The following is a 12,861-nucleotide window of genomic DNA, read 5'->3' as shown; positions in this document are numbered from 1 at the left end:
ATAAACCATTTTCCTTCCTGATATTTATAGACTTGAAAAAAGTAGTGAGATCAAAATTATCTGATACTTCCTAAGCTCCATCATATTATACTTAAATGCCACATTTACTTATAGAAACATGAAACATAACAGAAGCCCAAAGTGATTACAGAAAGCAGTTACTGGAATCTCTACCTACTATGTAAGATTCAAGTTAGCATTTCCAGCATTCCCCCCTTCTTTTAAATCAAACGGCCATCTCTCTCTCCTTCAATTGGTCCGTCTCTTCAGTTTCCCTCAATATATAAAAATTTCTCCTTAATACAAATTAATAATAGCATATAGCATTATAATCTCAACTTATATATATTAATATATATAATAATATATATTATATATATTATTATATATATAATATATATTAATTAATAATAATTAATAATATTCACATATTATTTCACTAAATCCTCAAAACTAACCTGTGAGATATATATTATTCTCTTTTCACATAAGAGAAAATTAAAGCTCACAGGCACATCATATCTATAACACTGAGGGAAGAACCTTGGGTTTATTGAGCACTTGTATGTACTAGGACCTGTGCTAGTAACTTATCTAATCTTAATAAGACCCAAGGAAAGTGACAAGATTGCTCTACAGATAGTGATATGTAAGTTTAAAGACATTAAGAAGTTTGGACAAAGCAGTAGGCAATTGAGCTAAAACACAAATACAGGTCTTATTTCAGAGTTATCTTCAAGGCATACATGCTTATTCTACTTGAGTTACTTATTTAGATATCCAATTTCTTTGAGAAGAGGGATTATACATCCATTTTCTACTGCATAACTATGTCTCTACCATGTAGGCAAAGAATATTTTACTTCTTGATGATTATATATTGAATATACTTCAGGAACACTAGACTTAGCTTCTACAAAAGCATGATAACATGTAATTCTAAACTTTTAAGAAACCTCAGGTTTAGATCTTTTTCTTAGAAGATACATCCTGTTGTTGACCCTACATGAATTTACCTGGCTCACATTTGACAATTATAATATTTGATTTTCATTATGCATTGTAGATCTCCCTATTGCCTGGTTCAGAAGTACTTAAGAAATGCTAGTTGAAATTGTTAATGCTCTAAAATTAGGCTAAGTAAAATGTCTCCACAGAAGCCATGTATTTTTTACCATACAAAGTCAAAATCACACTTCAGAGCTTGAAGCTTTTTTCAAAAGGTACCTAGTTCTACACAAGATAAGTGTGGAACATCTTGTGACAGAAAAGTAAGAAAATGTTCGAAGGATGGTGAACAAATGTCAAATGAACAGAGATGCTAGCCTGAAAGGGTTCCTAATGGCCAAATTTGGGAAAATTTGGGCATCAAAATATAATGTAAGTAACAAACTATAACCTATTAAACCTATATAACCTAACAAACTATAACCTATTAAACAAAGTTAGAAACCAGGAATCCAAACTGATAGAAATAATAAATGAATAAATTAAAAGTTTAATGAGGAATACGGTATTTTCAGAGTCTTAAACTACCTGCCCACAAAATACTCATTATTTACAAAGGGGGAAAGAATCAATGTACAGTTGGAGAAGCCTGGTAGAGACCATCTTAGTCAAGTGACCAAAGTGAACATCATTAGTGACGTAACAAATCAAATCATGTGCTTCCTGAGAGAAGGCAACGAGAAAACCACAGATCAGCACATCAGCCCACCTGCAGCACTCAGAGCCAGACCTCTCAGCCAGCTGGGCGAGGACCAGCCCCGACAACCAGTACGCCTGCAGCAATCTTGGCCCAACCACAACAGGAGGGCACAGGCAGCCCACACAAAGGAGGAGGAGCACCTGGAGCACCCGGCTCTGGTGACCAGGGAGATGGTACCACCGGGCCCCACAGAACACCTTTTATGTTAAGACCACTGTTTGAAGACCAGGAGATGTAGCTGATACACCTACTACATAGAAACAGACACAGAGAGTCAGACAAAATGAGGAGGCAAAGGAATACCTTCCAGTTGAAAGAATCAGACAAAACCCCAGGAAAGGAACTAAACAAAATGCAGATAAGCAACTTACCAGATAAAGAGTTCAAAGTAAGTGATAAAGATGCTCACCAAAATCGGGAGACAAATGGATGAACTCAGTGAGAACTTCAACAAAGAAATAGAAAATATAAAAAAGAACCAATCAGAACTGAAGAATACAATAACTGAAATGAAAAATATACTAGAGGGAATCAACAGCAGACTAGAGGAAGCAAAGGAATGGATCAGCAATCTGGAAGACAGGGTAGTCAAAATAACCCAATTGCAACTGCAAAAAGAAAAAAGAATTTTAAAAAAATGAGGATAGCTTAAGGGACCTCTAAGACAACAACAAGCGTACTAACATTTGCATTATTATAGGAGTCCCAGAAGGAGAAGAGAGAAAGAAAAGAGCACAGAATGTATTTGAAGCCATAATTGCTGAAAACTTCCCTACCCTCAGTATCAAAAAAAAATCTGAATAAAAAATAGGCAGAGGACCTGAATAGACATTTTTCTAAGGAAGACACGCGGATGGCCAACAGATGCATGAAAAGATGTTCAAAATCACTAATCCTCAGGGAAATGCAACTCAAAACCACAGTGAGATATCACCTCACGTCTTTCAGAATGGCTATTATTAAATAGACAACAAATAAGTATTGGCAAGGACGTGGCAAAAAGGGAACCCTTGTGCACTGTTGGTGGGAATGTAAATTAGTATGGCTGCTATGGAAAATAGTATGGAAGGTCCTCAAAAAATTAAAAATATTGGGTTGGGCAAAAAGTTTGTTTGGGTTTTTCCGTAAGATTTTTTTTTTGGGGGCAAAAAGTTCGTTCGGGTTTTTCCGTGGAAAAACCCGAACGAACTTTTTGGCAAACCCAATAGCACTACCATATGATCCAGCAATTCCACTTCTGGGTATTTACCCAAAGAAAGCAAAAACACTAATTCAAAAAGATACATGCACCCCTATGTTCACTGCAACATCAATTACAATAGCCAAGATATGGAAGCTACCTAAGTGTCTATCAATAGATCAATGAATAGAGTATGTAGTATAAATACACACAATGGAATTACTCAGGCATTAAAAAAAGAATGAAATCATGCTGTCTGCAATAACATGGGTGGACCTAGAAGGTATTATGCTAAGTGAAATAAGTCAGATAGAGAAAGACAAATACCATCTGATTTCACTTATATGTGAAATCTAGACAACAAAACAGAAAGACTCACAGATACAGAGAACAAACTGGTGGTTGCCAGAGAGGAGGGGGATGGGGGCTGGATGAAATAGGTGAAGAGGATTAAGAGGTACAAACTTCCAGTTATAAAATAAATAAGTCTCGGGGATATAATGTACAGCATGAGGAATATAGTCAATAATATTTTAGTAACTTTGTATGGTGACAGATGGTTACTAGACTTACGTGGTGATCAATTCATATATATATATATATGTATAAATGTCAAATCATTATGCTATACACTTGAAACTAATATAATATTGTATGCCAACTGTACTTCAATTTTTAAAAAAAGATAAAAGTTCTTAAATATAAACAATACATTCCCCTTTATTATAACATTACTCCATGTAAAACCCAACTTCTGCTTTTGCTCTGTTTAGAACCATGTTAAATACAAAAATGAACAGGAGCAGGTGAGGATGTGCTCAGCTGCTGAGTTCCTAAAGGCGCTGGTTGGGGGTAAGCATAGCTTCTGCAAACTCTCCTTGTATGGGTGAAACCCATGCTAACAAGTAGCCTGTTCTTTGTTGAGTCATGCTGTGTATCCATTATTGAGAATCAATTCACCAAACTGCTAAACTGCTTGTCTTTTATGTGTAAGCAAATAAAGGCTTGTTCCACTTTTGCATATAATTTATTTTTATGATTAGTATATTACTATATACACAGAGGATAAAAGGACGGTTCTCCAGTTGCCATGGAGAGAGGACCATGTCTAATTTCTTGTTCTTTGCAGTACTTTATATTGTTACTGTCATTTTCAGTAACAATAAAAGTGTTCCAATACTTAATTATCCCACCAATAAAATAGACACCCCCCCCAAAAAAAAAGACTTGCTTTTTCAGAGCTTTAAGCCACACAAAGATTTACATCAAAGAAATGACATTACTTAGCAAACTTCATGTCACCATTAGATGGAAAGGCTTACCAGGTTCATTTCCTGAGTCAATTCTGAGAGGATTATTACTCCAATTATGCAGTGTTCCACAGTACCCTTTGGAGAAAAAACCAAGTTTAGCCTAAATGGAGACAAATGATTGGTTCTTAATGTGTAAACCAGGTAACATTTACAAGTAATTAAATACTGAAACATCACATTTTCTTAAAATAGATCTATTAAAATATATAGAAAAATCACTGAGGTCCACAAATAAAAATATTGTCAAGTTCATTTTTTTGAAGGATAAATTTAGGTATAGAGTTGAGTGGGAAAAAAGCTCACCTACCTTAGAACTTCATGATACTCTATAAAATGTTTTCAGCACGTAGGACTTACAATAAACTAAACCTCAAAATACAGGAGTGTAGTTTAATCCTTTTCATAAGACCACGAATAAGAAAGAACAAAAAACAATTTTTAGCTCTGTAAATTTGCTTGAAGATAGATGCATTCAGTAAATAATTAATAACTTAGGAACTAATTTAAATCCCTCAACCTAACACCAGATAAGATCACTTAGGCTTTTTTAATATTATTTAATAGTGCATGTATATGCATTTACTATGGATCTGTAATGAAGGCTTGTGAACTGCCCAATGCACTGGGTAAATACATGACTATCAATACAGTATGATGTTTTAATGTAATCAGCTTCCAATTTAATCTCAGTAACTTCCTTCAAATCAAAATTCAGATTTTATATGCACATTACTAACAAATTACCCAACTGCAAAATCACACTGGAAGTATGAAAATAAAAAAATCTAACATCCAATTACAGTATAATAATTTTAAAAAAGCAATACAGATGATACACTTTTCAAGCCTTAATTTTATAGCTGGTCATTCCTTCTAACTATCACAGAATTCCACTAACAATGGGTCACTAGGTGTAATTAAATTCAAATTATCTCAGAATAAAAAAATAAAAGAAACATCCATAATTTTTGCTTTTTTTTTTTTGACTGCACTGGGTCTTCGTTGCTGTGCGTGGGCTTTCTCTAGCTGCGCCGAGCAGGGGCTACTCTTCGTGCGGTGCGCGGGCTTTTCATTGCGGTGGCTCCTCTTGTTGTGCAGCATGGGCTCTAGGCGCGCGGGCTTCAGTGGTTGCGGCACGTGGGCTCAGTAGTTGCAGCACGTGGACTCTAGAGCACAGGCTCAGTAGTTGTGGTGCACGGGCTTAGTTGCTCCGTGGCATGTGGGATTTTCCCGGACCAGGGATCGAACCCATATCCCCTGCGTTGGCAGGCAGATTCTTAACCACTGCCCCAACAGGGAAGTCCAATTTTTGCATTTTAACTCTTTATGGCCCTTTAGGACAATCGGAACTCTATGATAAACTACAGATTTCACATTACTGAAGCATCCATCTTCTGTGTAAACCAGACCAATGCTCCTTAACGTGTCATTCCCTGACCAACTGTTAGTCCATGAATCTGCTGGTAGTCTGCAAATTTGATTCTAATCTGAGAATGGTTTGATACTGGTCCATGACAAGAGATTGCACCAAAATATAAAACAGATAAGTCACTAAGTACACTGTTTAGTTCAGCTGGCATTTTTTTCATAGCAAGTCTCTCTTGATGATGGAAGCACCATGTTGATTTACATTCTGACATAAACTCCTTATCTTGCTGTGCACCAGCAATCTGAATAGCACTGTCCTAGATGATAGTAGTATCTCCTGGGTATGTATGTACAAAGGAGGCATGTAAATGTTAGAAGTGTGGCAGCAATAAGGTTACAATAACAGAGAAAAGAAGATATACAAAATTTCAGGCCATTAAAAATTTAACAAACTTAAAATAATTTTTAGTACAAAATTCACAGAAGCTGTTATTACCCAAAGGAACCATGCGGTACTATTTTAGAGTACTAAAACACTAAGTCAGCTGTCTTTCTCATGACTCAAGGTTAGGTTAAGTCATATACCCAGAAAGCAAGTGCTTTTTTTGTGATACTGTAATAAGCTTTGAAGATAAAACATTTTCTGTTTCTTCTGGTCTTCCAAAACTGACAAAAGCACACTAAAGCCCAGCTTAAGCTCAACTTATCAGCCATTGAAAAGGGAGCTTGAGAAATCTTAGCCAACAAGAATGATTTCATTTCATTCAGTTTTCAACCTTGATTTTATTTTAAAAGAACTCTGAAATCTATTCTTATTTACACTAATGATTCTTGATGAGCTGTGTACAATCTTAGTAAATGACAAGAGAGGGGCGCTATTGTGTTAGTCAAAATTATATGCACAACTATAAAGTGAGAAACTCATATGTCACTGAATAAACTATCCCTCTGTCCCACAGCAGATCTCCTCAGGGCTAAAAACACACTTATTCTTGTGATATTTTAGATAATCAAATATTTGTTAACCAGGATTTTAACAATACGAATAAAAGAGAAGCAGTATAGTCTAGTGTTTCATATTCTGAGGTTTCTAGCATTACAATGTATGATGGAGTTACATCTTACATAGGGATTAAATCTGACAGTTACTGTATAAGCAATAACATCTCAGAAAGTCCAAATAGCCCCCTAATTGCCAATAAACCAACACTGAACATCTATTAATCCAAACTGCCAGTTTTTCCTTGAGAACTGTAACAGATCACTGCTTCTTCAGCAGAGCACCAACTAAAGTACTTTTCCTACGATTAGGGATAACACTTGCATGAAAAAGTATGTATCTTTAAATATCTGAATCATACTGAGCAGGGCATGGTGGTCATCCTAAGAGGCATACAGGAACAGAAAAGAGCAGATTTAAGTTTCCCATATCACACCCCACAACACAAAATACTATGTGGAATGGCAAGTGGAATCACTGGCACAGTTTAAATTAGTGTCCTCTTGCTTTTCTTTTTTCTTTTCTTTCTTTTTTTTTTTTTAGTCCAAATACCTGAATTTGTGTAAGTTAAATGTGAGTATGTTATAACTTTAATCATTTAGGTTAAAAACATTCTTGAGAATTTATTATGACTCAATGTGGTATAATGTAAAAAAATTTTTAAATATATGTATCTTAAGTTAGAAAACCTGTTGAAGTACGAGTGCTATGCTTTACTAGATCACTATGCAATCCTATACAAATTACCTAACTTTTTCTAAGCCTCATTCTCATTTACAAAATGTAATTCCCTTCACAGAGATGTAATTAGCATTAAATTAGATAATACATGAAAAACATTATATACATGTTTTGCATATATGCAATACATAGACACACGTGGTTAGAAATGACAACATATATTTTTGAAATTATAAGACATTATAATTTGCATTCTTCTGGTTTGGAAGTTATATGACATGATCCTCTTTTCCTGGCAATAAAAAATACAGGCTCCAGAGGATAAATAATAAACCATAATTAATATGGTTCTGGTAGCCACAAAACAAACCATACAACTTTAAAGAAAAGCAGTTTTCTAAACCAAAAAAACAACTACTGATGTTCTTACAACGTAATAATGCCTTCTTACCTGAAGAAACTTCTTCACATCAGCAATAATTTCTCTGAAGACAAACTGGTCTTTCTGAACCTCAAACCACCCCAATTTAGTAATTTTAGCAATGACTTGAAGTAGAGCTTGGATGACAAAGGGAGCCAGCTTGGGTTGTGATGCCACATAATTAAGAATGTAGTTTCCTGTAAAAAAAATATTGTGATCATTTGGACTTTTCAGTAACTTAAAGTGAATAATGTAAAAACAGGTAGTGATGACAACACATTCTTTGACAAAAAGTCAATCCCTTTCTCCAAGGTATGTACTTATTTATACAGTCAGTTCTCCTATAAGGGTTATTTGGAAAAAGTAAATTTGTTCCAATTCAATTGATATATTAGGGGATAATATGACTATAATGCGAATGTCACTTTCATTTTTGCATAATTTCATTTAGAAAGAAACACTAGGTGAATAAGGAAAATGGCAACCAAGCCAAACGAACCAAGCCGTACTCAAAATGCATATATCTACTAGCTATCGCAGTTCATCTCATGTGTCATCAGACTCATCCCTTTTGGTGTTACAATTTCCATCCTATTTCAGATCACCTTCCTTCTACCTTCATAGTAACTCACAAATTTCAACACTTAATGAGTTATCTGTGAGTTATTTGTTGAAGTGGGTCCCCTTCCACAAACTTCAGGTCTTCTTCAACATAAAATGCTGTATTTATTCTACCATTTAGTATTTCTTAACCATTTAACATGTGTAAAACTCTACTATGTCTTTTATTAGATTTCTATCCTTTTTTTAATGTGTCACTGACAAAATGTTTCAATTTTATTTCCATAATCCCATTTCTCTAATAAGCCCTGTGGTTTTACTACATATCACTGCATGGCATAGTCACTTTTAGGAATACATATGTCATGTTATAGCAAAACTGACTACACACTATATGGCTGTTTAAGTGGCAGAAAAAAATACAAATAATATAATGTGATAAAATAAGTACATAAGTTAAAGAAAGTACGAACAGAAGAGTAAAGCCTGGAATAAAGTTAATATACCCAAATCATTAAAAGTGGGTAGCAAATTCAGCTATGAGCTTCCCAATGGAGGAGTGACTGAGGTAACAAATGGGCCACAAAAGTCTATCAGAAAAACAGAAGAAAAAAATTTTTTAAAGGGAAAAGTTTCCATTTCTACTTTGGCCCCGAAGGTCAGCATACCATTTGGGAAAAGAGTGAAGAAAAAGTAAATATTAATACTTCACTATTTAACTAAAAATAGCTTTAATGGAAACAATCCCAAAATCCAAGAACACTTTCAACAGCTGTTCTTGACAACTGTAATGAGAACCTTGATATAAAAAAGAAAAGTTCTCACGACTAGCACATTTCAACCTTAATTTTTATTAACATTAAAAATACACAGTTATACAAATAAAAATAATATTAAAAAGCACAGATTTTCCTAGCATTAAGATAAATCTGAAAGAGGTTTCTGCTATGGATTAAAGTAATATGGTTCTCTTAAGCTTCATTACATGTAATCTTTTATTTCAATTACAAAACTTATGAAAATGACACTGCCTCCTGAACATAAAAGAAAATCTGGTTTATTTACTTCTATTATTTTTATTTTTAGTATCTTGAAAAATTTTAACCTGGAGGGAATGTGAGGAATCTATATGCAGGTAGTGGTAACCACTGGGAGGGTAATCTCAAAAATAATAAAACAACAAAACAGGAGAAAAACCAAGTTTCACATTTAAGCTAGGTACCTTAAGCACACCTTCCCAAACTCCCTGAGCAAAGATACTAGCTAATAAGTTTATTATCTAAGGCAAAAAAATTTAACAGACTGTATTTCTGTTACTTTAGTTGAATGTTTTACATAAAATATTCTCACGTTATGCTTATTACATGACCTATAATAGTGTTCCAGTTTAATAAGCAAGAGCCAATGATAACAATCAAGTAAAACAACAGCAATCTCATCATCACCAGCCCAAGATAATAGGGAAAAGCCATACCAAGAAGAAAATGAAATGTTCAGAAAGACACATGGGAGAATGAAATAAACAGCTGCAAAAAGTCCCCGACAAAAGTTAACAGAAACTTGGAAAGCTATGCACTAGAGGCTCTTTGAGTGTCAAATGCCCATATGATAACAACAATATTTAGCATTTATGAAACAAGTTAGAAATTAAAAGTGCTTCCCAGAAAAAAAAGCTTTATGCAGCTCTCACAGCAATATGAAGATATTGCTACTATATTACTATTACTATTATTCTGTTTCCTAGGCAAAAAAATATCAAGGTCAAAGAGGTGAAACAACTTGTCACAGTGGCCAAGTTGGGACTTTGAGTCAGGTTGTTTTTGTTTGAGTTTGTTTGTTTCCTGCTTTCAAATACCGGTCAAACCATATATTTTAGTAATAATTAGTAATTCAAAAACTCTACTAAGTCCAAACTTGTAGACAGTCTTTTGGAGTTTACTATCATTAGACTGAAACTTTAGGTATTACACATTATAGAAATTTAATATGAAATATTTTTGGCTGATTAATTGAAGTCAAGTAAAAATATGCCGCAAAGTCTATCAGAAAACATACAAAAAGAATATAAAAGAAAAGGGGAAAGACTCAATCTCTACTTTGGTCCCAAAGACTAGCATGTTATTCGGGAAAAAAGTGAAGAGAAGGTAAATACCTCAACATTTAACTACAAATGCTTTGATGGAAACAATTCCAAACGCTGTGAACACAAAAATTTGAGCTATAATCTATGCCTTGAGAGCTAGCTTATAAAATATTTGGAGAGATAGACAAAAAGAAACTACCACAAGAAGATCAAGGTAAGACTTATGAGGTGAAGATGTGGAGAAACTGCAACGTTCACACATTGCTGCTGAGAACGCAAAATGGTATAGGCACTTTGAAACATAGTTGGGCAGTTTTTTTAAAAGTTAAGCATAAACTTACCTATGACCCAGCAATTTCACTCCTAGGTATCTACTCAAGAGAAATGAAAACGTATATCCACACAAAGACTTGTAAGTCAATGTTCATGGTAGCATTATTCACAGTGGCCAAAAAGCAAAAACAACCCATATGTCCATCAGGTGGTGAATGGATAACAAAATGTCACACATCTATACAAGGGAGTATTATTCTATAATTAAAAAAATGAAATATTGACACATGCTACAACATGGATGAACCTCAAAAACATTTTGCTAAGTGAAAGAAGTCAGACGTAAAAAAACTACACATGATAAGATTTTATTTATATGAAATATCCACAGAAGGTCCATCTATACAGGCAGAAAACATCTTAGAGGTTGGTGGTATGGGAGCAGGACTAACTGTAAATCAGCATGGGGATTTTGGGAGGGATGATGGAAATGTTCACACAACTCTGTAAATTTACTAAAAATCAAAAATTGTACACTTAAAACAAGTTAACTTAATGTTATATAAATTATACCTCAATAAAGCTGTCTGAAGGGGAGTTAGCAAGGAAGGAAAGAGAGAGGGAGGGATGGAGTGAAGGACAGAGAAAGGGAAGGAGAATTGATTGATTTATATAGGTAATTAAACTTAAGCTACACTTTTATTTGAATAGAAGATTAAAAGGACAGCATTCCAGGCTAGAGAAACAACATAAGAAAAGGCACCAAGGCAGAAATAACATGGCATGAGGAAAATACCTTCTGGTACAAATAGGCTAGTACCAACGAGATACAAGACTACAAGGATGGGACGATCCATCAATTACAAGCTCATGAAAGGACTCGAATGCCAGGCTGAGGAAATGGTATTTAATTGATGAGCAATGGTAAGCCATCATTAATTATGCTAATAAAGGTAGAAAACAGTGTACTGGACACAGAGAACAGGCAACAGAGTTAATGTTGGGAAATAATGAAATATGTAGTTTGGGACCATATCATGAAAGAATGAGAATTTTGGAGTTGATGTAATAAATGCAATGTGACTTTGAGGCAATCTTCACATTTTCCATTTTAACTGACATACCAATTATTCTACTGACACATGTCAGACATGTCATAACATTCTAATCTACTTGCAGAAGCAAGAGTAGTAAGTCAAACCCAAGAAACTCAGAAAGGAAACACATCATTCGTTGCTTGAAATTGTGCGGTAGGTTTCTACTTTTCTCTTTTTTCTGAATTTCCTTTAATGAGTGTACGTCTTTTTTTTTAAGTATCCATTTAAAAAAGATAAGTGAAAGAGACAATCTGAATAGGCCCATATCTATTAAATTAATTGAGTCAATAATTAATAACCTTCCAAAACAGCAAGCACCAGGCCCAGATGGGTTCACTGATGAATTCTACCAAACATTTAAGAAAGAAATTCTACCAATTCTCTACAATCTCTTCCAGGAAAAAGATGGAGAGGGAATTCCTTCCAGCTCATTCTATGAGGCCAGCGTTACCTTAACACCAAAACCAGACAAAAACATTACAAGAAAACTTGTAGTTGAGCCAATATCTCTCATCAATATAGAAACAAAAATCCTCAACAAATTATTAGCAAAGCAAATCCAACAATGTATAAAAAGTTATATACCACAACCAAGTAGCATTTATCCCAGGTATGCAAGCATTGTTCAACATTTTAAAATCAATTAATGTAGTCCATCACATCAATAGGCTAAAGAAGAAAAATCACATGATCATAATAGATACAAAAAAAGGATTTCAAAAATCCAACAGCCATTCATGATAAAAACTCTCAACAAACAAGGAACAGAGGGGAACTTCCTCAACTTCATAAAGAACATCTACAAAAAAACCACAGCTGATGAATAAAATCAAAGAAATAAATAAATGGAGAGATATTCCATGTGCATGGATAGGAAGACTCAATGTTGTCGAGATGTCAGTTCTTCCAGAACTGATCTATAGATTCAATGCAATCCCAACCAAAATCCCAGAAAGTTATTTTTTTTTTGGATATTGACAAATTGATTCTAAAGTTTATATAGAGAGGCAAAAGACCCAGAATAGCCTACATAATACTAAAGGAGAAGGACAAAGTTGGAGGTCTGACACTACCTAACTTTAATTTTTATAAAACTATAATAATCAAGACAGTGTGGTACTCGTGAAAGAACAAATAGATCAATGGAACAGAATAGAGAACCCAGAAAGAGACTCC

General features: G+C 34.4%; 1 protein-coding gene across 5 annotated transcripts in view; it reads right to left on the bottom strand.

Moving 5' to 3' along the window:
• The window catches only part of RANBP17 (RAN binding protein 17), a 311,774-nt gene that overhangs the window by 281,074 nt on the left and 17,839 nt on the right, over positions 1-12,861 (bottom strand). For all 5 annotated transcript variants that reach the window (XR_011073140.1, XM_068536342.1, XM_068536343.1 and 2 more), the window contains 2 exons: positions 7,702-7,868; positions 4,211-4,276 (listed from right to left, as the gene is read on the bottom strand). Coding sequence is in view for 4 of the 5 variants with exons in the window: in XM_068536342.1 (XP_068392443.1) it covers positions 4,211-4,276; positions 7,702-7,868 (233 nt within the window). In the remaining variant the exon portion in view is untranslated. The remainder of the gene's footprint in view (positions 1-4,210; positions 4,277-7,701; positions 7,869-12,861) is intronic.

This window comes from Eschrichtius robustus, chromosome 2 (genome assembly GCF_028021215.1).
Source record: "Eschrichtius robustus isolate mEscRob2 chromosome 2, mEscRob2.pri, whole genome shotgun sequence".
Classification (NCBI taxonomy): domain Eukaryota; kingdom Metazoa; phylum Chordata; class Mammalia; order Artiodactyla; family Eschrichtiidae; genus Eschrichtius; species Eschrichtius robustus.
Note: the sequence above shows the minus strand (reverse complement) of the source record. Positions and strands in the feature narration are given on the sequence as shown.